This window comes from Sinohyriopsis cumingii, chromosome 4 (assembly GCF_028554795.1).
Source record: "Sinohyriopsis cumingii isolate HCF-2022 chromosome 4, ASM2855479v2, whole genome shotgun sequence".
In the NCBI taxonomy this organism is placed as follows: domain Eukaryota; kingdom Metazoa; phylum Mollusca; class Bivalvia; order Unionida; family Unionidae; genus Sinohyriopsis; species Sinohyriopsis cumingii.
The window spans coordinates 15,663,260-15,686,240 of NC_142964.1; the positions used below are offsets into that span (position 1 = coordinate 15,663,260).

Genomic DNA, 22,981 nt, shown 5'->3' on the forward strand with positions numbered 1-22,981 from the left:
CTTGACCTAATGCAATGCGTCCTGTTTTGACGGGGCACTGAGGTAGCATCATCTGAGTAGGTTTGGAAGATCCATTGTCCTGTAGAAAGCGAGATCTTTCTACCCGAGTTGACCTCATGGTTAAGTAGGGCGAGCTTTTATTTTTGAACTGTATGAGACTTGTGTATTGAGAAGCTTTTGCTACAGTTTACTTGGAAAGTTGTTGGATATTAGCACATCATCGGGGATATTCTACTATGGTTTTCATCACTAGTAAATTGAAGAATCGGCTTGTGAAGATCAGTATTCATTTGTCACTTGCTGAAAGACTGTTCTTAGTACACAAAATGCAGCTAACAGCATTAATAGATGGACCATTCCAAAGTCATGTTTAGAACGGGTTTGCTTGTGTTCTGAAACAGGTAGTATTTCATGCTATTGATTATTTGAAGTCAGGTGTGTTTTAACTTAATGAAGTTTACGATCTTTTTATATCTATTTCTTGGGCGATGAGTGATCATGGTTTAGCTTTAGTTTGATGGAAGGTTGGGGCTGTATGAGCTCAGATTCATTGATTCTGTATCAAATCTGTAATCATGGGTGGGGGGGCTGTATGAGTGATCCATTGATTCTGAGTCAGATCTGTAATCATGTCTGGGGGCTGTATGAGATCAGATCCATTGATTCTGAGTCAGATCTGTAATCATGTCTGGAAATCGTAATTAAGGTTGGCGACTGATCCTTAATCAACATCGATTCATAACCACAAGTACGACATTTGTGATCACTGTTGTACTAGTGATTTCCAAGCAGTCGATAATACAACAAACCTTGGTTAGGTGCTATTTGTATTTACCCATCTGTTTATAAAATGTAAGGATGCAACTAACTTGTCCTAATGCAATGCTTTTGTTACATTTGAGTGATTATTTGTTCTATTTAGGGAGTGGGAATTATACAAGATTCTCATGATATTTTCACGTGTGTTTAGTAATTTAAAATGGAAATAATTTTGTGTTTTATGTGTGTGTGTCACGTTTTATAGCATGAAATACGCATGGTTAAGGAAAGCATTCTGAAAAATCATACAAATGTGAAAGAAGAACAGCCATGCAAGTGTAAATTTGGACTCTCTTGAATGTGTGGTCATTAGTGTGTGTGTGTGTGTGTTGTGATTAGAATTTTTAACGTAGCTTTAACAATTTTTCAGTCATATCGCTACGATGTCTGCAATGTGGCAGTTTATAGTGATGTCTAGCACTGGGGCATCATGCCGCAGACATGTACCATGATGTCCCACCCAGTCACATTATCCTGACACCGACCGACCAGTCCTACACAAACCTCTTAATGCTGAGCGCCTAGCGAGGCAGCTGTTTGTACCATTTTTGTAAGTCTTTGGCATGACTCGGCCGGGGATCGAACCCACGACCTCCATTTCCGAGGCGGACGCTCTAACCACTAGGCCACCGGAGCGGTTGTGGTCATTTGTTGATTTATGAAAAATTATTTGTGGTATTAGCACATTTCAGAACCCTTCAGTTAACAACCAGTTGTCTAGAGGTCCTCGGAAACTGGGAAAACTTCGACCTCAAACCAGCCTCATGTTGATTTTGTTACATTCACAAGGTAGCAAGGTTCGCTTAGAACCTGAAGCGTGTTAGTTCTATTATTTTTTTAATTATTTTGTTTGTTGTCAGACATATATGTTTCTTACCATGGAAATATACACATAGTATACCAATTCAGTTAAGATTCTCCTTGCCAGATATATTTTTATCGAAGAATGTTAATGGAAATGTGAGATACAGTACTCACTTTTCCAGCACAGTCAGTAGCAGCCAGTTTTGATTTGGTTCATGATTAAAGGTTTTTCATTTTTGTTTGTCTTTCTGTTAATATGTTGGATAAATAATTATAACGCAAAGTAAGCTTCTTATGTTGACACGGTCACTTGCCTATTTGACCTTAATGTAAAAGTTTTGAAAATGTTCAGGTCAACTGGAGGTTTTGTCTGCTTGTATTTCCTAACTCCTGTAATTGATTCTGTTCGTACATGGGATGAATAACTATTCAACAAAGACGATTTGTCCATAGTAACAATCAATAGTCTATATGACCTTTAGGTCAAGGTCACATAGTCGTAAAAGATTTGCCTTTAGGTTTGGTTAGAGATTTTGATTTGCTTTTATTTCCTTAGATTCTTGATTGCTTATGTTTATGATATGTATGTCTCTATATAAATCAAAGAGATTTCATTTTGCTTAAATCTTCTTAGCATTCCAACTTTCTGGTCAAGGTAACAAAGTTTATAACATTGCTTTCTGTGAGGGATTGACATGCATGGATTCTTGTAATAAAATCCAGTTTTGTATTCAAATATCACATTAAAATACTGTTTCATAGTTAACTTTTCTGTTTGGTTGACTAGGACAGTCATTTCAAAGGAGATAATGTACAAATTTAATTTGGAAAGCACATTTATTTTATTTATTTATTTATTAATATTTTTTCCTAACCAGGATATTTCGCCTCTCTCCCCATGTGTAGAGATGAGCAGCTGCTAAATGACTCGAACCATTCCGTATTGGATAATGTAGCAATGGCATCCCAACAGAATCATACAAATCCATTGCTTCTTGTGTGTTTGTAATATAAATGTATGTACATGATAATACAGCTTGCATGTAACTTTCTATCTGAAATTAGCACAAATGCTAGACACTTTTATAGTGTAACAATAAAAAGACCATAGTGGAATTATTGTAAATTTAATTCAATAAGGCATATACTAATATAGCAAAATAACTAACTGATATATCGGGCATTTGACCCCCACTATGAATAGAGGATCCTCAACATTTGATTCGAGTGTGTGTATGTGTGTGTGATTTGGATTTTGTAACGTAGCTTTAAAACAATTTCAGTCATATCACTACGATGTCTGCAGTGTGGCAGTTTATAGTGATGTCTAACACTGTGACGTCATGCTGCAGACACGTAGCATCATGTTCCACTCTGTGATATTACCCCGACATGAGGCTGACCAGTCAAAGCACTAACCTCATAATGCTGAATGCCTAGCGAAACAGCTGTAAGCACCATTTTAAAAAAAAAAATTCTTTGGTTCGAACCCGCGACCTCAACATTTGATAAGAAACCAGCTGAATAATATTTTATACCAAAAGCAGCCTGCAGATTCAGGTTATATACATGTATATAACAATGTTATGAATTTAGCATTATTCAATAACCTTGCTATGTGATGATCTTTAGTATTGCATCACACTACATGTATATAACAATGTTATGAATTTAGCATTATTCAATAACCTTGTTATGTGATGATCTTTAGTATTGCATCACACTACATGTATATAACAAGGTTATGAATTTAGCATTATTCAATAACCTTGCTATGTGATGATCTTTAGTATTGCATCACACTACATGTATATAACAATATTATGAATTTAGCATTATTCAATAACCTTGCTATGTGATGATCTTTAGTATTGCATCACACTACATGTATATAACAATGTTATGAATTTAGCATTATTCAATAACCTTGCTATGTGATGATCTTTAGTATTGCATCACACCGTCGCAAACAATCATTATGATACGACCTCATGATATGAACAGAATTGCACATTATATGGTAAAATGATAGTGATTAAATTTTTGTGGTAAAATAATATTAAATTAATTTTATGTCAAAATGACGTTGAATTCAGTCTCAATATCACCAACTGATGTAGCTTATTTAATATTAAAAAATAAGTGAGAGACATTTAATGCAATGATAGTTTTAACCTTAGATTATCTTTGTTAATAAAAGTTATCTATTTGCTGAATCTTGAACGTTTAAGTTTTGAATCAGCTGGTCTTTAATTTGGTTGAAAATTTAATTCAACTAATTTTATATTAAAATTTTGTCAGAACTTTACAGTGCCTCTTGATAATGCTTTATTGAAAAACAACAATGACAACAAAAACCAAGTGTCACTCGATGAGTCTGGTGTTATACAGAATTTAAAGGAAGATAAGACCATTTCTTCTTTCAACTGCTGAGTGTTGAAACCATCTGTGATATTCTTCAGCAATAAGATTTTCAAATTAGACACTGTGGTATCCATATTGGATACACGATTGGCACCATTTTCATTAGGACACTATTAGAACATGTCTTGTGAAAACACAATGCCAATATTTAGTAGAATTAGTGACAAGATTTTCAATATATTTATTGTGGCAGCCAACCAAAAATGACAAGATGTTTTTTGTCCTATGCCAGTATGACCATAAATTCTGAAGGAACAGCGATAATATGTTCAATATGGCCACCATGTTCAGATTAGCATCATTTTCATTCAGGACCTACAAGACATAAAATATTTTCTGGCAAAAACAAAAAATTACAATATGCCTTTTCATTCAGGAAGAGTAGCAACAAGAATTTAAAGATGGCAGCTGTGTGTGAGGTTATATCACACTCATTTTAATTCAGGACTAACTAGATATCATAATTTGTCTTCTGGCAAAAACCCCACATCGATACAACTTTCTTTTGAAGGAGTAGCAATAACGAGATTTTCAAAATGGTCACCATACCAGGTTGTCTAATCAGCACCATTTTCTTTTAAAGCAACTAGACATCATAAGAAGTCTTCAGGTGAAAACCCTATCCCAATTCTTAACATGAGTTTCTTTTCTGTTTTTTTGTTGTTGTGGGTTTAAATGTCATTATTCAGCACAAAAAAAGGTTATAGATCATGGCCAGTATATTTAGTTTAGGAAGAACTTGGGAAGATCCACTGATTCAAAGGAAGCAACCGGCAAGCTTTCTCACATACCAACATTGGTCTAGCTGAGACTCACACTCACGTGGACAGAAAGGCAAGTACCTTACACCACTTTGCCACCAAGGGCCTAACACCACTTAGCCACCCAGGGTCTAACTTTCCATTTTTTGAATTGTCTCATACAAGTATTTCTTGTTATACATTATCGTCTACCTCTTGTAGTCCAGGGCAATTTCAAACATGTGGTATTTTCATAACGAAAACAACAACAAATATTTTATGGGGTAAGGTTTACTAATTTTCCTTTAAAAATACAGTTCTAGATAATGATAAATTTACTTTCTGCTCGTACAGGTGAGACAGGATAGACTAGAATACCAGGGTGCAAAGTTTAGGCACACAGTAATATTATTATACCAACATTTCAGATGAAAATGGCAAATACTGCAAAAAATAATTTTAAAAAATCTTTGCACAAAGTATCTTAACCGTAACAAACAATTCTGTCACCAGTGTTGTAGGGAAAGTGACAATGAGGTCTTGCCATTCAATATGAGACAAAAGTGACAGTGTGTAAATTTAAATACAAGTTTATTCAGATATTTGGCAGCCAATATCAAGGCATTCAGATCTGATTACTGAATATACAACAAAAAAACATAACAAACACATAACACACTTCAGAGATCTATCATTAGTACAACCACAACCAACATGCTTACAAAATAGAGATGTTCGTTGTAAAGATTTTTTGACAAAAATAACAGACACAAGTTGATATGCAATACAGAATTAAAGTACAGTTACAAAATAGCAACATAATTAAAGTAGGTAAAGCAGCTGTCTTCCAAATCCACAAAAAAGGAAAATACATAATGAAAAATTGATGAGAAAATTAAGATAAATTAGTAATACACAAGTTTAAAGATGAAACTGTTTTGTGTGTCTCCTTTAAACTTCTGTATTTTATATATAATATTGGTGAAGAGAAAATGTGACAACCAAACTACCATAAATGATGACAGTGTTGCACCATTCTTCTGAAATTGATGCATCAATTTCACAATGCTACTCTTGCGCTACAAGAATGTGTTCAGGGGTTACCTCCCTTGGACCAGGGATATTTTAAAAAAAATTACTAAAAAGAAAAACACAACAAAAACCCATCAAATTTTGAGGAAAATAATACAATATCTTTTCAGAATTGTATAGAACACCACTTTTAGTCAAAATGTAAACATATACTACACATACAGATACAATCTTACTGCTGAGTACAGAGATACATTTTTACAGATCAGTACATACAGAGAATCAAGAAATTGCAAAAATCACACATGAACAAAACAAAGCAATTTTATCAAATAATGCTTTTTATAATGGCACCCATAACCTTCATTATCAAATAATGCCTTTTGCTATGTCAAACCATATCCTTCATTTCTAAATATTCATGTTCAAAATGATACAACAAAATTACTTAATACATATTGGAGAAAAGAAAAGAAAAATATAAGCAAACAAAGACACAGACAAAAAATTATGGAAGACCAAATACATCTGGAACAGATCTTGACATCATTAGAAGTTTTTAAATGTACACTGAGTGAGATAGATGCCCTGATTAATTGTCAACAATGAAACTATTTACATGAATCCAGTATACTAACAATCACCATTCAAACATTCTCTGTCACAGTAATCTTAACACTAATGGGACTTACTCTAATAAAGTATGTATGCAACATGCATATAACCTCTGATGAATTGGAAACTTTTTTGTAAATTCTGCTTTCTGAAAATGCTCAATCACATTAACAATAGAAAGTTCTTCTCTGCTACCTCCATATGCAGACCTCCCTGAGAGACAAAACAAAAACCCTTTCTGTTCAGACGCCATATATATATATATATATATATATATATATATATATATATAAAGGGAAGTAACTCTAACAGATTAACTCCCCTATTGAATGCAACCCATATCTTGGATGGTACCATTTTAGAGCTTGAGCAAAATCTATAACAGGATGTTTGTATTTACACAGAAGAGTGGGAAAAATTGATACTAATGTGATCATGTAAGTATTTTCAGAGAACATAAGTTTCTAAAATAGTTCCTCTAAACCATCCAAATTGATCACCAAATCATATTAACTTAAGACTAATAGGTAAGATGAGATGGAAAACACCCAACCTCTACCTGCAACATTTTGTATGAGCATGATACCTGCCCTATTAAAAGGATGAGCTCCTAACATGAGGTTAGCACAACTGAAAATTATGTATTTAAACATGTATGAGGTTGATCCCTGTGGGATCCTACACATGCCTACTGCTTTACATTAAAATATTCACAGCTGAATCCAGAAAATGTTTGCAAGGTCATGCCCAGGGCTGAGGTTGTGCTGTTATGAATGGTGTGTAGTAACTCTCTGGGCAACTATCAGTGACCCAACAATATTAAAGTTCTTCCCTATACCAAGTCATGTCAAAATAAAAGCTAGAGGAAGTAGACTGGCATTCTGGCCAAGTAACTCTGCTATGTCACGAATCAAGACACTATGTTCAAATGCCAGGCTCACAGAAAATGGTCATACTTGATGAATCCAAATCTTCATGTGTCATACCTGATCCAGTGAGAGTTCAGAGCATCCTGATTTAATAACCCACCCACCCTCCATGAAAGGCAATTACACATCTGAATACTGGTACAGTTGCCAGTCAAAATTCCCTCTTAATCCAAACCAGTTTCAGGGTTTTGATGATAGCTGGCCTGTATTGCTGTCAGAAAACAAAAGACATTCGCCAGTTATAAACATGGGTGACACCCAAACATACAGCCTTCCACTGTGTGGAAAATTACAATTTTCTTCAGTCAAAACACAAAACTAAAATATACTGATGATGATCTTAGTTGATCTATATTCAGAATTATAGCCTTTATTATTATCAGTCTTTCATGAACATATTAACAGTTATGCTGGTCATGTGCCTTGAACAATTAAATGTGTGTACCTTTGCAAAACAATTACTCCAATTTGTAGGATCACTTATATCACTGAAAAAGAATAACTCGTGAGCGCGTGATTCAGTGTTAATGAAACAGCTATTACACAACTAGCTCAAATGTTATGTAGAAGAATGGTCAAAACAATGAATAAAGCAAAATCTGCATCTAATATTTTTGGGAATAAATAAGGATTTGAGTGACACTAAGCATGATTTGCACTGTGTAAGTTCTGTACATTATAGTTCAGCATGGTTTCCCATGTAAACTCAAACCGGCCACTGAATTATGAAGCTTTTATTTACCTTTATTTGATTTTGTGTTGGAGAAATCAGAAAATATGCACATGCAAAATAATAACAAAAGCACTCAATAGTAGTTTATAACAGTTCAGTAAGTGTTGTGACACCGAATATATTTTTTTAACATGTATATAAATCTTAGGTCACAGAAAAAATGTTTTCATGTCCCAAGATTTACAGTCATTAAAGTAGTCAACAAAAACACTTAGAAACTTTCAAGTTTAGACCTTGGCCCACAGATAAGCCGACCCCTCTTCTTCCAGGCATTTATGTTTTCCTAAGATAATCAGCTTATCCACAAGTACGTATGGTACTAAACCTGAATTTAACAGTGCAACACATTTACACCAGTGGAAACTTGACTGTTACCAAACAATATGGACAATAATGACCAGAACAAAAATGCATAATACAAAACAATTCACTGAGAAAAATGTGCATCAAGTATACTCAAAGTGTATGAACATTTTTGCAGACAAAAAAAATAGAATAGTCAACATTAATTATGAATTGCAGTGGATTCCTTATAGGTACTGTTCACAGTTGCATGCTCAAGTTTAAAATGGCAACATCTGCAATATTGGTTTTAACCAAGGGAACACCCCCCCAAAAGTTCCTCTGTAAGAGTTGCTTCCCTTATTCTGACAGAGAAGAAGTAATTTCCTAATGTGAATATGACCAGCAACGTTTTTGACAAAAGAACAAACTTTTGGATACAACTACATACAGTAAAACATTGGTTTTAATGACAAATTTCACTAGTCCCACTGTAAGCACTGGGATGTACTACAGGTCTGATGTGCACTTCTACATTTCGTAACAGGACACTAATGAAGGCAACCTTTTGTTTAAAGGTGCATCTCTTGGCCATGTTTCAGCTGAACAGCATCTTGGACTTTTTAAAATAGTGCAGACTGGATAAAAAATCCAACTCTGTATTTCCATTAGTCATCTCTTACGACATGCTGGATAGCACATCTACTTATTCTATATCCCTGAGCCAACAGGTAGAATGTAAATACATGAATACTCACATATATAAAACCATTTACCTTAGCATGTGTGTGTATGTATATATACCATTGGAGGGATTGGGCACAGAACAGTGAACCAAACAGAACGTTTTCAAGTTCTTTATAGTACTATTAAACATTCTGCCCTGCCCTGCATTGAGAATTAACCATGGCCAAATAATATTAACTTTGCAAAGCATTTGTTTAAGGTGTAAACAATGTCTGTTCTGTCTATGATGAGAACTTCATTGGAAAGTTAACACTTGTAATATCATCACATAATGCCATTGCCGTATTGTCAATCAATTTAGCACAATAGCGGCAAACCATATATAGTTTAGATTCAATATGATCCCTGTACCACTTCAATCCATTTACAATTCACTACAATACTGAACGCTCATAACCACACAATATTTGTAGCACACACACAACAAGGGTGTATATGCTTATGAGAATAAATTATTTAACTAATACAAGGTATCATAGTTACTACAACCATCTGTGTCATTACCATTAACGATTTCAATTTACACATCTTTGTCATGTATAAAGAGCAAGTCGTCAGTGGAAAACATGATGGATTTTTCCAAACGATGGCCTTGAACTTGGCCAGGCATTTGTCTTCACACTATAAACATCAGATATATCACACCTAGAAGAGTTGATATCGCAAAACAACTTAAGGCTTATGATAACATAACCAGTTAACATTGATGCCACAGGTTTAAACCAGGGCTGCAATGATACACCTTCAGCCGAGTCGTGATATATTACGATATTTCATGTTGTATAATGAAACTATTTCGAAGTTTTTAAAAACTTAGATAAAACGATAACACTAGTTAAGTTATATGCTTTAATGAAGAAAAAAACATACTGGAGAAAAACCTACAACTGCCTTTATTGGTATCCAGTGAAAATTGATGACAGTAACAACAAGTAATTTATAAATGTATCAACACAAATGTGCCAAACATTACTTTTCCATTTGAATTTGTTACTATTTGGTATTCCGTTCCATGAACATCCACTTGAACATACTGGTATAAAATGAACTCTGCTTTTCGTTAGGTTTTATATATTTGTTTTGAATCTCTGATTTTGCTAAATGCGTTGAGGAAGAATTGCCTTCAAACAAAGCGGCATCTTTAAAAGTTTAACAAAAGAACTTAAGAATTGCCATCAAAGAAAGTGGTGTCTTTAATGTCAAAACAAGAACTTAATATCCCTTTGTGTTTACTTGATTCATCTTGAAGAAAACAAAACACATTCAAAAGTTAGTAAACTGAATGAAAATAGGGTTCATAGAAATTCATGACAAATAAATACTTGACTTGTACCTGGTGATAACACAGTAAATTTAATTTTATAGTTTAAAGTTTCTACAACTGTCACCATTACTTTCTTTTTAAAATCTTTTAAAGTTCAGATATTATGTTTCATACTCCATAAATTTGAGCAAAATATCGCAATATGGTAAAATATTGTGATAAGATCTTGGCAGAGACTTATCGCAATATAATCAATATATCGTTGCAGCCTTAGTTTAAACAGAAGCTCTGCTTTTGTTATGCTGCATAAAGGTTTGGGGGAAAAGCACAAATAACCAAGACTGGTAGATATTTACTGTACTTGGTTCACATACGTATGCCTTTCTCTGACATACAAGTGATAGGAAAAGATGCTAACAGATGCCTATGTCAAAGCTACGTCAGTGAGAATTCAGATCTTAGAATCTGGTGCACTCATCAGTCATCCTATAAATTTTGAAAACTGAGATTTGACAGGTAATAAATTTTGAAAATTGAGATCTGACTTGGGTAAAAAAAATTGAAAACTTAAGATATGACTCAAGTAATAAATGTTGAAAACAGATTTGATTCTGGTATAAATTTTAAAATGTGATGGCAACACACAATGGCATCAGACTAAAACTTGGGATGAATGCATGTGTGCAACGTTTTCTGGCAAATAATTAAGGAGCATCACTAATAACGAACAGGTGTTGATAGACCGATGGAAGATGTAAAACTGGCCTACACTTAAGTTCTGCTGGTTCTATTACCAGTAGACCTAGCAATGACAAAATTACCTTAATAACCTAGAAACCAGGTCATCTAGATAGGCATAAAAACTTAATTTGGACATGCCAAGTGATTTTAGACCAATCCTGGTAATGAGCTTTTATGAGATGGACATGCAGGACTAAATCAAGATGAATTTGGGGAGAAGAGAACAAACAAACCAATAAATATTAATTTAAAACATTAGGGTAATTTACAATACTTTTTTCAGTTCAAAGATTAAGGTAGTTACAAGTGGGCTGAATCATTAGAAAACTAGCTTCTGAAAATCTGAACAGCTTAAACTTCCAAACAATCAACTGCCTCTTTTGTTTCATACCCATGCAGATTTCTATTACCAATGGCACATATTCTGCAGGTAGTTCAGTTACCTTTGTTGTGTCTTCTTCACTTTGTTAATGATTTAATTATTCAAGACTCCTTTATTACATTAGCATTTTTCTATAATTATATGGCTGACTGACTTTACTGCATCTTCAACATAGATTATCTCAAGTTAATCAATTCAGGATAATACAAAATCTTGAAATAAAGAATCAAAGAATCCAAATGAAAAAATAAAAGAAAGTCTCAGCAAGAGGGAGACTGGCTTTTTTCTGAGCAAGGATTTATTTTGGGAGGTCAACACAAACTCAACTAAAGGGGATAGCAATTCTCATGTTGACCTAATAGCTCAGCCTGGAGGATGCATGGAAAGCCAGGATTTGTTCTTTGTTTCTGTATAATAAATACAATTAACTTTACAAGTCCAAACAATGATTATTATCTGTCCAAGCTTGCTGAGCAGATGTCTCATGATTTGAAATTTTATGTTAAATTACACCCCAAGCAATGAGATCATAAAGAAAGTCATTTCAAAACCTGGAGGAACTAAATTACATGTAGTAGCATCAATCCATTCCATGCAGCTGGGTTGGGATGACTCAACATCTGAGGAACAAAGTTATGTTTTCTTGATCACTGAAGTATCAGAGGACGAAGAGTCGACTTTTTTCAGTTTCATCAGCCATCAATGCCTCAGGACAGTGCTCCATGCATTTTGACACTAACTTGTCAATATATTCTTTCATGTTTAGGTTGTCTTTCTTCAGAGCTGGAATTTCAAAGAAAACTCAATAACAAATTATATCTGGCATGTCCATAATAAAAGTCCTACAGAAATATAGTTACAGTCTGTCTTAAAGAAAACTTCAAATTTTGTTGGGGAGGCAACATTTATTGAGATCTTAGTTTTACATTTTTCAATTTTCAAAGTCACAGCAAAGTGAAAGCTTTACAATGAGGTTTAGCATATCAGCTGACAGCCGGTTATCCTTGGGACAGCTGATAGCCCCAGACAGCCTGATGTCAGCTGATAACCTGTTACATCCAGGACAGGTGATAGTCTGGGATAACCCAATATTGCCTGATACCAACAGATAGTCTTGGACATGCAGCCCACTTCAGCTTCATTGCTCTGGGTCCTAGATGTCATTGTTAGCATTCACTATGGTATACTTAATTAATAATAAAATTAAAACACAAAAAAGCATGCTATTTTGCACCTTTATGGTAAACAAAAGTAAAGTTGATATCAGTCAGAAAGAATGCTTTAAGATGTCATGAATATGATCATTCCATGATCTTGACAATGTGAACATTTACTCAAAGGATTGGGTAAATATATATCTCCAAGTTGGTACCGATTTTACTGTATATTCTCCAGGCTCATATATCCAAATTCTTCATGGCAGTACTGTCTGCACAGGCTGAGAACAGGGAATTAACTATTTTTAACCGAGTATCAAAATTTTCAATGCATGATGACACAGACATATAACCATTCACTCAGGATAGTTATGATGGCACAGACATATAACCCTTCACTTGGGATAGTTATGTTGGTATAGACATGTAACCCTTCACTTGGGATAGTTATGTTGGTACAGACATGTAACCCTTCACTTGGGATAGTTATGTTGGTATAGACATGTAACCCTTCACTTGGGATAGTTATGTTGGTATAGACATGTAACCCTTCACTTGGGATAGTTATGACGGTATAGACATATAACCCTTCACTTGGGATAGTTATGTTGGTATAGACATGTAACCCTTCACTTGGGATAGTTATGATGGCACAGACATATAACCCTTCACTTGGGATAGTTATGTTGGTATAGACATGTAACCCTTCACTTGGGATAGTTATGTTGGTATAGACATGTAACCCTTCACTTGGGATAGTTATGTTGGTATAGACATGTAACCCTTCACTTGGGATAGTTATGATGGTATAGACATATAACCCTTCACTTGGGATAGTTATGTTGGTATAGACATGTAACCCTTCACTTGGGATAGTTATGATGGCACAGACATATAACCCTTCACTTGGGATAGTTATGTTGGTATAGACATGTAACCCTTCACTTGGGATTGTTATGTTGGTATAGACATGTAACCCTTCACTTGGGATTGTTATGTTGGTATAGACATGTAACCCTTCACTTGGGATAGTTATGATGGCATAGGCATATAATTCTTTACTTGGAATAGTTAATGATGGCATAGGAATATAACCCTTCACTTGGAATAGTTATGATGGCATAGGAATATAACCCTTCAATTGGAATAGTTATGATGGCATAGGAATATAACCCTTTAATTGGAATAGTTATGATGGCATAGGAATATAACCCTTCACTTGGAATAGTTATGATGGCATAAGAATATAACCCTTCAATTGGAATAGTTATGATGGCATAGGAATATAACCCTTCAATTGGAATAGTTATGATGGCACAGGCATATAACCCTTCACTGAGGATAGTTATGATGGCACAGACATGTTTCAATCAAGGACGAATGCTACCTATCTATTTACCTTCATTTTCTTCTTTCAGTTTTTCAACTTCTTCTTGCAACTGTTCAGCTGACTCTACAAGGTAAACAATTACATACTGTTACATCTTTGTAATTATAAAACATCCATCATTTTAAATATTTAGAAATATAAAAAAATCTCACTATAAAGAAGGACTTATTGCACAAGTTTTATCCTGATAAAGTTTGTAAATCCTTCTGCTCTAATTTGTCTTCATTATGTGGCTGCCACACGTTGGTACTAAAAGTCCAATTGCTTGCCCCAAGTTCATGACACCATCAACTTATCTGTGCTATTAAAAAAAGAATTCCACTGAATATCTTGACAGCTCCACCATGGCATACTTCAACAAGAGACCCAAATGGGCCTAACATTGCTCACCCTGGCAGAAAGAGGCCTAGTAGTGAAATTAAAGTGCCATTAGCCAAGAATCTTGGTCAGTAGGATGCTTTCTTTCGAAATTTCTTCCACTGCTGTTGATTGCACATTACAAAACGATTATTTCAAGATTTTCTCTTTACGTTATACCTTCATCCATATTTGATGGCATATAAGATGCATTAATTTTGTCCAATACTAAATGGCCTTTTTTGCCATGATGCTTTCTCTCAAAGTTTGTAAAGATTATTCCCTTTAAACAATAAAGTTGTTTACATGTTCTTATTTTTAGTAATGGTGGCTATATCTGATGGTGGATCAGCATCAGTTCAATAAAAACGAAGGGCTTTTAAGCTAGGATGCTTTCTGTCCCATAAAAACGAAAGGCTTTTAAGCTAGGATGCTTTCTGTCCAATAGACATGAAGGCTTTTAAGCTAGGATACTTTCTGTCCCATAAACATGAAGGCTTTTAAGCTAGGATGCTGTCCAATAAACATGAAGGCTTTTAAGCTAGGATGCTATATGTCCCATAAACATGAATGCTTTTAAGCTAGGATGTTTTCTGTCCAATAAATATGAAGGTTTTAAAGCTAGGATGCCTTATGTCCCATAAACAAGAAGGCTTTTAAGCTAGGATGTTTTCTGTCCAATAAATATGAAGGCTTTAAAGCTAGGATGCCTTATGTCCCATAAACATGAAGGCTTTTAAGCTAGCATGCTCTGTGTAATAAGCATGATAGTCTTTTAAGCTAGATGCTTTTTGTCCAATAAACAAAAAGACCATTAAGCTAGGATATGATCTGTCCAATGGCTATTTTAAAGAAGTCATTAAAAGATAAGACTTTTTCTTATTTTAAATTTTTGACTATTGAGTATTGGCACCATCTCTGACATTCTGAAGAAATACAATTGTGAAATTAGCCACTGCGCTTCTGTGACAACCATACTGGATGTAAAATCACCATCATTTTCATTTAGGACAAATTAGACATCATAAGAAGTTTTTTTGGTGAAAACCTATGTTTATATGTCTATTCATTCAAGGCAAGTAGTGTGAACAAGATTTTTGCACTGCATGTCAGGGTGGCACCATTTTCACCTAGACACAACTAGATCAGGGTAGCACATTTTCATTCAGATAAAACTAGACCATGGGATGAATATATGTATAAAGTTTCATAGAAATCTTCTAAGTAGTTTAGGAGATATAGTGAGATCAACACCTTGTACTAACAGACAGATGGAAGACCCTCCACTTTTTCTTTCACTGATGGAACACAAGGCCAATGATGTGATAAATTAGCATATGTCATAATATAATACTGATGTTGCTCTGTTATGTGTTTGATCCTGTACATTTAGTCTACTTAATTTACCTTTATTCTTGAAAGAATGTGAATGCACACAGATAGAACACCAGCAGGAAAGATCAGGCTATTGTATTGTGATGATGGACAAAGGCTTACATGATCCAAGACTCAACACATCTGTATGGCAGTAATATATTGTGAATGAGTGTGAGTTTTGAGGAGACTGGAGATACATTGGTGTATACTTAGGTGGGTATAGAGCTCACTTCTGATATAATACACATCATGATACACAAACTTATGATAAACTCCATGCACTGATGATACACATTTAAACATACTCACCCATGTTTACCTGTAAATTGTCGTTGAGTTTCGCTAATTTTGGCATCCAAATGATAGAATTTGAAACTAAATGGCAAAATTCTCAACCATTTGTCAAAAAACTAAAAATATAACACATAAATGGTGTGTGTGTGTGTGTATGTATGTGTGTGTGTGTGATTTGGATTTTTAACGTAGCTTTAACAATTTTTCAGTCATATTGCTAAGATATCTGCAGTGTGACAGTTTATAGTGATGTCTAGCACTGGGGCATCATGCCGCAGACATGTAGCATGATGTCCCACAGAGTCACATTATCCTGACACCAGGAAGACCAGTTCTAACACTAACCTCTTAGCGAGGCAGCTGTTAGTACCATTTTTGTAATCTTTGGTATGATGCGGAGGGGATCGAACCCATGACCTCCTGCATCTGAGGCGGACGCTCTAATCAATAGGCCACCAGAGCGGTCCACATAAATGGTAGATTTATCTTTATATAATGTTAAGAAAACACAAATAGAAAACTGTCCTTTTCATAGCGAACAAATACAGCATTAAGACAACTAGCTCTACATAGTTAATTTTGTAGTGTGACCAACACATATGGAAAATGGATGCTGCGTTGATTAAATCCATTTATTTAACACGTATTTTGATGACAAGTCTAGCATTTATTGGAAGTTTATTGAGCCAAATCAGTTAAGAATTTGTCAGTTACCTGGTGTACAATATCAGTCTTTACTAGTTTATCGGTACAACCATCGAGCCCTAGTATGTTTTCCTGAGAACTTAATTTGGAACTGTTTCATTCTGAAATGAGTAATTTTGAATCTTAATCATTTTTCCTCTCTAAATAAAATAATCACTAAGTCTGCATTCAGTACTTTTTTACAAATGCATATTAATATAAAAATGCTTGTTTTATGTTATCTTGTTCACCGCTGAACTCATACAAAAAATAATGGAACAAACTAATGTAAAAATTACAAATATGCCCAACAACACTGCAGTTTTGTAAAGCTATACATTTCTTGAACTTGGATTTGTATCAGTTTGTTCAGCTTCAAAACCGTATGTCTCCTACTAATTTTGCTACATACTCAAGGGTTTTGGTGGACATTTCTGTGGAGTGCCATTTGTTTGGAATGCTTGGAGAACAGATTCACTGGAGTGACGACTATGTCTCTTCTTGTATCTTGCAGGAAAAGAAGGTGTTAGGTCTGAGGAAAGCTGGGTTTCGTGTCCACCCTTCATACGTGGCATAGTATTGGAACCAGACTGAAAATTAGAATTACAGAAGTTACATTTTTAGAAGATATAAAATAACTTACAGAGCTCAATAACTACCATTCAGTCAAGGGTATGTATGTGTAGGGTATGTATGTGTAGGGTATGTATGTGTATGGTTTAACAGGATGCAATCTCATTCAAGCTATACAGTGCGAAGTAGAACCTTTGTTCAGGTCTCCTTATCAAGCTCGAAATCAAACCAATGCTGTAAAACATATGACTTTGACCCCATAATCAAACCAATGCTGTAAAACATATGACTTTGATCCCATAATCAAACCAATGCTGTAAAACACATGACTTTGATCCCATAATCAAACCAATGCTGTAAAACATATGACTTTGATCCCATAAGTCAAACATTGAGAAATCATGCTGCAGAATGAACTGTCTATGCAGTCTAATGAATCATCCCAAGTATGAAGAAAATTGATCAAAGTGTTTTGGAAATATAGCCAAATGAAAAACCTAACATTAGTGCAAATTTTCTGATTGTGACATTGACCCCCAGGTCATGGGGAAAGCGCAAATGCCATAGAATGAATATTTCCAGCTTCACAATCATTCATCCCAAAAATGCAGAAAATTCATGCATGGGTTTAGGAAATATAAGCAATTAAAAAATCTTTAATCAACTGTAATCTAAACAGGACTTTAGACTTTGACTGCAAGGTCACAGGGCTGAATGAGTATGTCATAGATTGAACTGGTTTTGTTTCATAATGATTCATGATAAATTTGAAACAGAATCTATCGGGGGTTTATAAAACATATGCAAATGAAATTTCTAACCAAAAAATTAACAAAATGTTGTTGATAACAACAATGATGCCCGTGGAAAATGTACTAATATCTCACTTCCTACAAACACTGGCAAGAGAAAAATGGTTAGAATAAAAAAGGGAATTATGGTTTTATGACTGGTTCCCATCACAAATTATCAAATGGAATTAAAAGAAGCAGAATAAGGATAATCATGATGCTATAATGGTAGGTTAACAGGAAAGAAAAAGGAAGAAAAGTTTGGCTCCACCGCAACTTGAACTTGAGCTGATCTATCTTCAGGCAAGAGCTCTAACACTTTTTGCTATCTTGGTTGACAGATCTGCTATAGTGACATATTAATTAAAACTTTGAGTCTTCATTCTTGGTGCAAGACACAGAAAATGGCATAACAGAATTGCATGAGATACATTATTAAAAGACATTTTTCAGCAATAATTTCCCTAAACAGTTCAAAAGAGTATGATTTTGTATTCATGTGTGTGTGTGTGATTTGGAATTTTAATGTAGTTTTAACAATATTTTAGTCATATCGCTACAATGTCTGCAGTCTGGTAGTTTTTAGTGATGTCTAGCACTGGAGTATCATGCCGCATGCATGTAGCATGATGTCCCACCTAGTCACATTATCTTGACACCAGGCCGAACAGTCCTAACACTAATCTCTTAATGCTGAGTGCCTAGCCAGTCACCTGTTAGTACCACTGGTACACCGTAACAATGGAATGGCAAAATTATGCATTAAGTTGCTAGTGTCAAGAATGTTGTGAAACTTGCTAGTTTTTCGTCACTAGGCAACAGTGGAGATTTCAACAGTTGCAAATTTAACAGAAACTCCTTTTGTTTTGACTCCACTGGATTCAGACCAATCAGACAGGAGATACAAGTCATGGTTACTAACAGTTGGTATAAGAAAATTTCACACGCGTGATTAAAAAGTATTACATTTACCTTGATTATCTCACCACAATGATCTAGATCCAATCCAGTCTCGACATTGTCCAATCTTGCATCCACATTGACTTGTTGCTTTGTAAACACTTTAGGTTCTTCTGTTTCAGGAAAGTAAAAGGAAAAGGCATTTTTTAGCGTGCTTATCCCACTCGAAGTCTCAATAACCACATTACCTGTTCCTGCTTTCCACAACAGAGTAGTGCAGTAAATCCTATTTGGGGACTCGTATTCAAGGGTGTCAATACAGTTACATCCACATATACTCAGTTCAATGATGTCTTTTTTATCAATACCTAAATTCTGACCTTCTATGCAGAGTCGATCACCACCCTCTGCATGGCCTCTGTTAGGATTTACACTAAGTAGAACTGGACTCTGTCCTACTTTGTCCAGACCGCCACCAAAACTAAGAAAGTTTAAGCTAAATTTCCTCTTAGATTTTTGCTCATTAACTTTATTCTCTTTTTCATCAATATCTATTGGGTCTGTGGTGGACATTTTTCCAAATGAAAACAGATCTTGAATAGAACGAGAAAGTTTCTTGTTAAAGTTGGACCGGCCACTTTGCTTGTCATCCTTTTTCTGTTTCCTCTGTACGTTTGGTGATGCCATCTTTTGTCGCAATCTGGAAAATGCTGATGATGGATGATGACTATTTTCTGTACTGGTTACTTTGATGATTGGTACATGCGCCTCACCTTCTGTTCTGTATTTGGACACATAGCATTGATAGATTATCTCCCCTTGTGGTTTGGGACATTTTTTGTGGGGCTGAAGCGTTGCCTTCACTACCTGCCCCTTTATGCCATGTAGTGATGTTACAGGGATGCGAATCTGTCCTAGAACATCATCTTTTTCCATGACAATGAAGAACACCTGGTCCAGTGTATCAATCACAGGACTGAAAGAGACAAAAGCATCCATTTTTATAAAGCAAATTCTAATGTTGATAACTTTTTCTTTGTTGACCAACATTTATGCAGTAAAACAGGTCATGATACTTTGTATGAGCCATCCATTGTATCTGTTAAAAAATACACCAATAACACCCATAAGAACCCACCTGACCCCACCAGCCAATCTGAAATTAACCTAAACTTGTCAACAGGTTTTATTATTAATATTATTAATGACTGTAAATACCTCTTTATTGATCATATGCAATCTACACTCTTAATATCTTAAAACTGAATTTTATACCCATATACAAAAATTAGCTATCTAATATCTTGATTACAGATGATCATTACAATTTCCAGTCATGAACAAAAATTAACATCTCAATTAGATGCACTAATCAATTTTGAAATTTGCTTTTGTATTTTAAATTTTTTCTTCTTCTTATAACCTGGGGGAAAAAAGTGCTAGAGTTGGCACTGAAAAATAGGAATGGTCGGCTGACCAGAAACACATTAATTTTTGCCTACTTTTTCACCTGTGTGTCAATGTAAGTTACCATATGTTACCTATAAAGAAATTTTGTCAAAGTTGTCCACTGACATGTAAATTAAAATGTTTACTTGTCCATATAAAAGAGGGGCCCCGAGTGGCCGAGTGGTCTAAAGTGCTCACCATTACAGATCACTGCCATCTCACCTCTGTCTGCGTGGGTTCAAGTCTCGGGCTCAGCCAATGTGGGTATGTGAGAAAGCTTGCCAGTAGCTTCTCGTAGGTTGGTGGTTCTTTCCGGGGTTTTCCCTGGTTCTTCCTCCACCATTTATACTGGCCACCATGTATAGCCTATCTTGTGCTGAAAAATGGCGTTAAACCCTATAACAACAACTACAACAACCATATAAAAGACACACTTAGTTAAAAAGACTAGTGGAAGACTGGACTTTTAAAATGCTTCCTTTAATTAGACTGCACCATTTAAATGCAAGCAGAATGGATCTTTGACTGCAAAAAAAACTGGATACTTGTCTTACATTTGGACTTTAATAGTCAAGGTCTACAAATCGTCCAAGAATGCATTTTTCGTCTATAACTGCCGAATTGGTACTCGGATATGAAAGGATGGATATGAATTTAACTCCAGATATTTTATCCCTGAATTTTTCAGTAGGATCTTCAGTAGGATTTGAACATCACAAAGAAATTCATTGAAAAAAGATTTTCTCTGCCTTGCTATGGCATATGCTACAGTTTCATGTAATGTTTGGATCAGCTCACATTGTATTTATTGAGCACTCTGCGTAAATCCCCCACAACTTCTTTTTTTCTTAGATCTGGCCTTTTCAGTATCTAATATTAACTGACATGTATTTTGCTTTGCAATATTTTCACGTGTTAACAGTGCCTTTCCTCGTCATAACCATTCCTGCAAACAATCCACTGGTTCTGTCTGCAGCTGAGGAGTATCTCTTACATATATTACAAGATGTTACTGCTCAAGTATCATTGGCTTTGAGCCAGAGAAACTCCTGCAGCCAAAAATCTTTGAACCCCCCATTTTTTTTTGGGGGGGGATACCTTGTCATAGTGTAGTTTAGTTTTAGCACATTTTGTTGACCTTTCATTATTCTGCCCTAGTTTTATAAGAAAATTATCCATCCTGATGCATTCCCTGGAAAATTCATCATAGTCACACATAAAGGTTTAAAGGAGTCCATCTACTGGCTGAAAACATCAGCTTTCTCATGAAAGCCCTATCTTTCAGCCAATGAAATTCATTCTGATGTAACCAACAAAAGATATCACCTAAACCAATACTGTCCGATTCCATTGCTTGTATCCATAGAAGCTGTTGTTGGTTTCAGTCCTAACTGATCAATTTCATCATACACTATGTAAAATATACAAGGCACCTGTATAGTAATGCTGGTAAATATGAATGGCACTTTTCCAAGGGGTCCCTAACACTGTCGACTTATTGGTGTTTTAAAGCAAATGGAAATTACCAATTTAAACAAGCAGACAGGCTGCTTACTTTTTTATATCTTCATTCTAGAATAGTCCACTTCAGTAAAAACTGTGTTGTCTGTGTCCAATATTTGCAAGATCTAGTTTTAAATTTTTCTAAAACAAATGAAACAAATAAAATGGAAGAATTCTTGTGCGCACATATTGAAGAGATGAAACTCCAAAAATGTACGGAACTATTGAGATTACCAAACATGAACTACATCACATTTGTTGCTTGAAAACATAGACTCAGTCATGATAATATGACTACTGTATTACTAATGAAACTCCTGTTTGATTCAAAATGCCAACAATCTGACTGTTTGGGACCCTGTGGCTACAATCAGGTTAGAAATTATAAATCAATGAATGAAACGACAGTTTTGTGCATTTTTTATATTCTTGAACCCTTCTATATATAAAATCATTAGGGGGAAACTAACAAATGGGATGGTGTGTTAATACTATAGTATAGAATCCAAATACTGACCTTCTACTATATATATATATTTATATATCCTTCTAGTGTATACTGTACTGAATAAAAACATGTATATATCCTTCTAGTGTATACTGTACTGAATATAAACATTTGTTTATCCTTCTAGTGTATACTGTACTGAATATAAACATTTATATATCCTTCTAGTGTATACTGTACTGAATAAAAACATGTATTTATCCTTCTAGTGTATAATGTACTGAATATAAACATTTACTTTTCCTTCTACTGTATATTATACTGAATATAAACATTTATTTTTATTACCACCATTGATAAATGCTTCTTTCCATTAATAGCAGGAGTCTTTAACTTGAAATAACTGGATACTAGGAAATATTTTCTGACTTACACTCGAGTTTCTTCATTCCATGCTGGATTTCCATCAGGATCCTTCACTACATTTGTGCGAAATTTCTTGGATCCCAAACCAAATATCACAGAGAACTTGCATCTTCCTGAAAT

General features: G+C 34.8%; 1 protein-coding gene across 3 annotated transcripts in view; it reads right to left on the reverse strand.

Annotated features, from left to right (window-relative positions):
* Positions 1-5,361: 5,361 nt before the first annotated feature.
* LOC149800665 (uncharacterized) overlaps positions 5,362-22,981 on the reverse strand; it is a 49,924-nt gene continuing 32,304 nt past the window's right edge. For all 3 annotated transcript variants that reach the window (XM_089954703.1, XM_089954702.1, XM_089954704.1), the window contains exons 4-8: positions 22,869-22,974; positions 19,108-20,011; positions 17,184-17,361; positions 14,069-14,122; positions 5,362-12,295 (exon numbers count right to left, since the gene is read on the reverse strand). In XM_089954703.1, the coding sequence (XP_089810829.1) occupies positions 12,171-12,295; positions 14,069-14,122; positions 17,184-17,361; positions 19,108-20,011; positions 22,869-22,974 (1,367 nt within the window). In that variant the 3' untranslated portion in view covers positions 5,362-12,170. The remainder of the gene's footprint in view (positions 12,296-14,068; positions 14,123-17,183; positions 17,362-19,107; positions 20,012-22,868; positions 22,975-22,981) is intronic.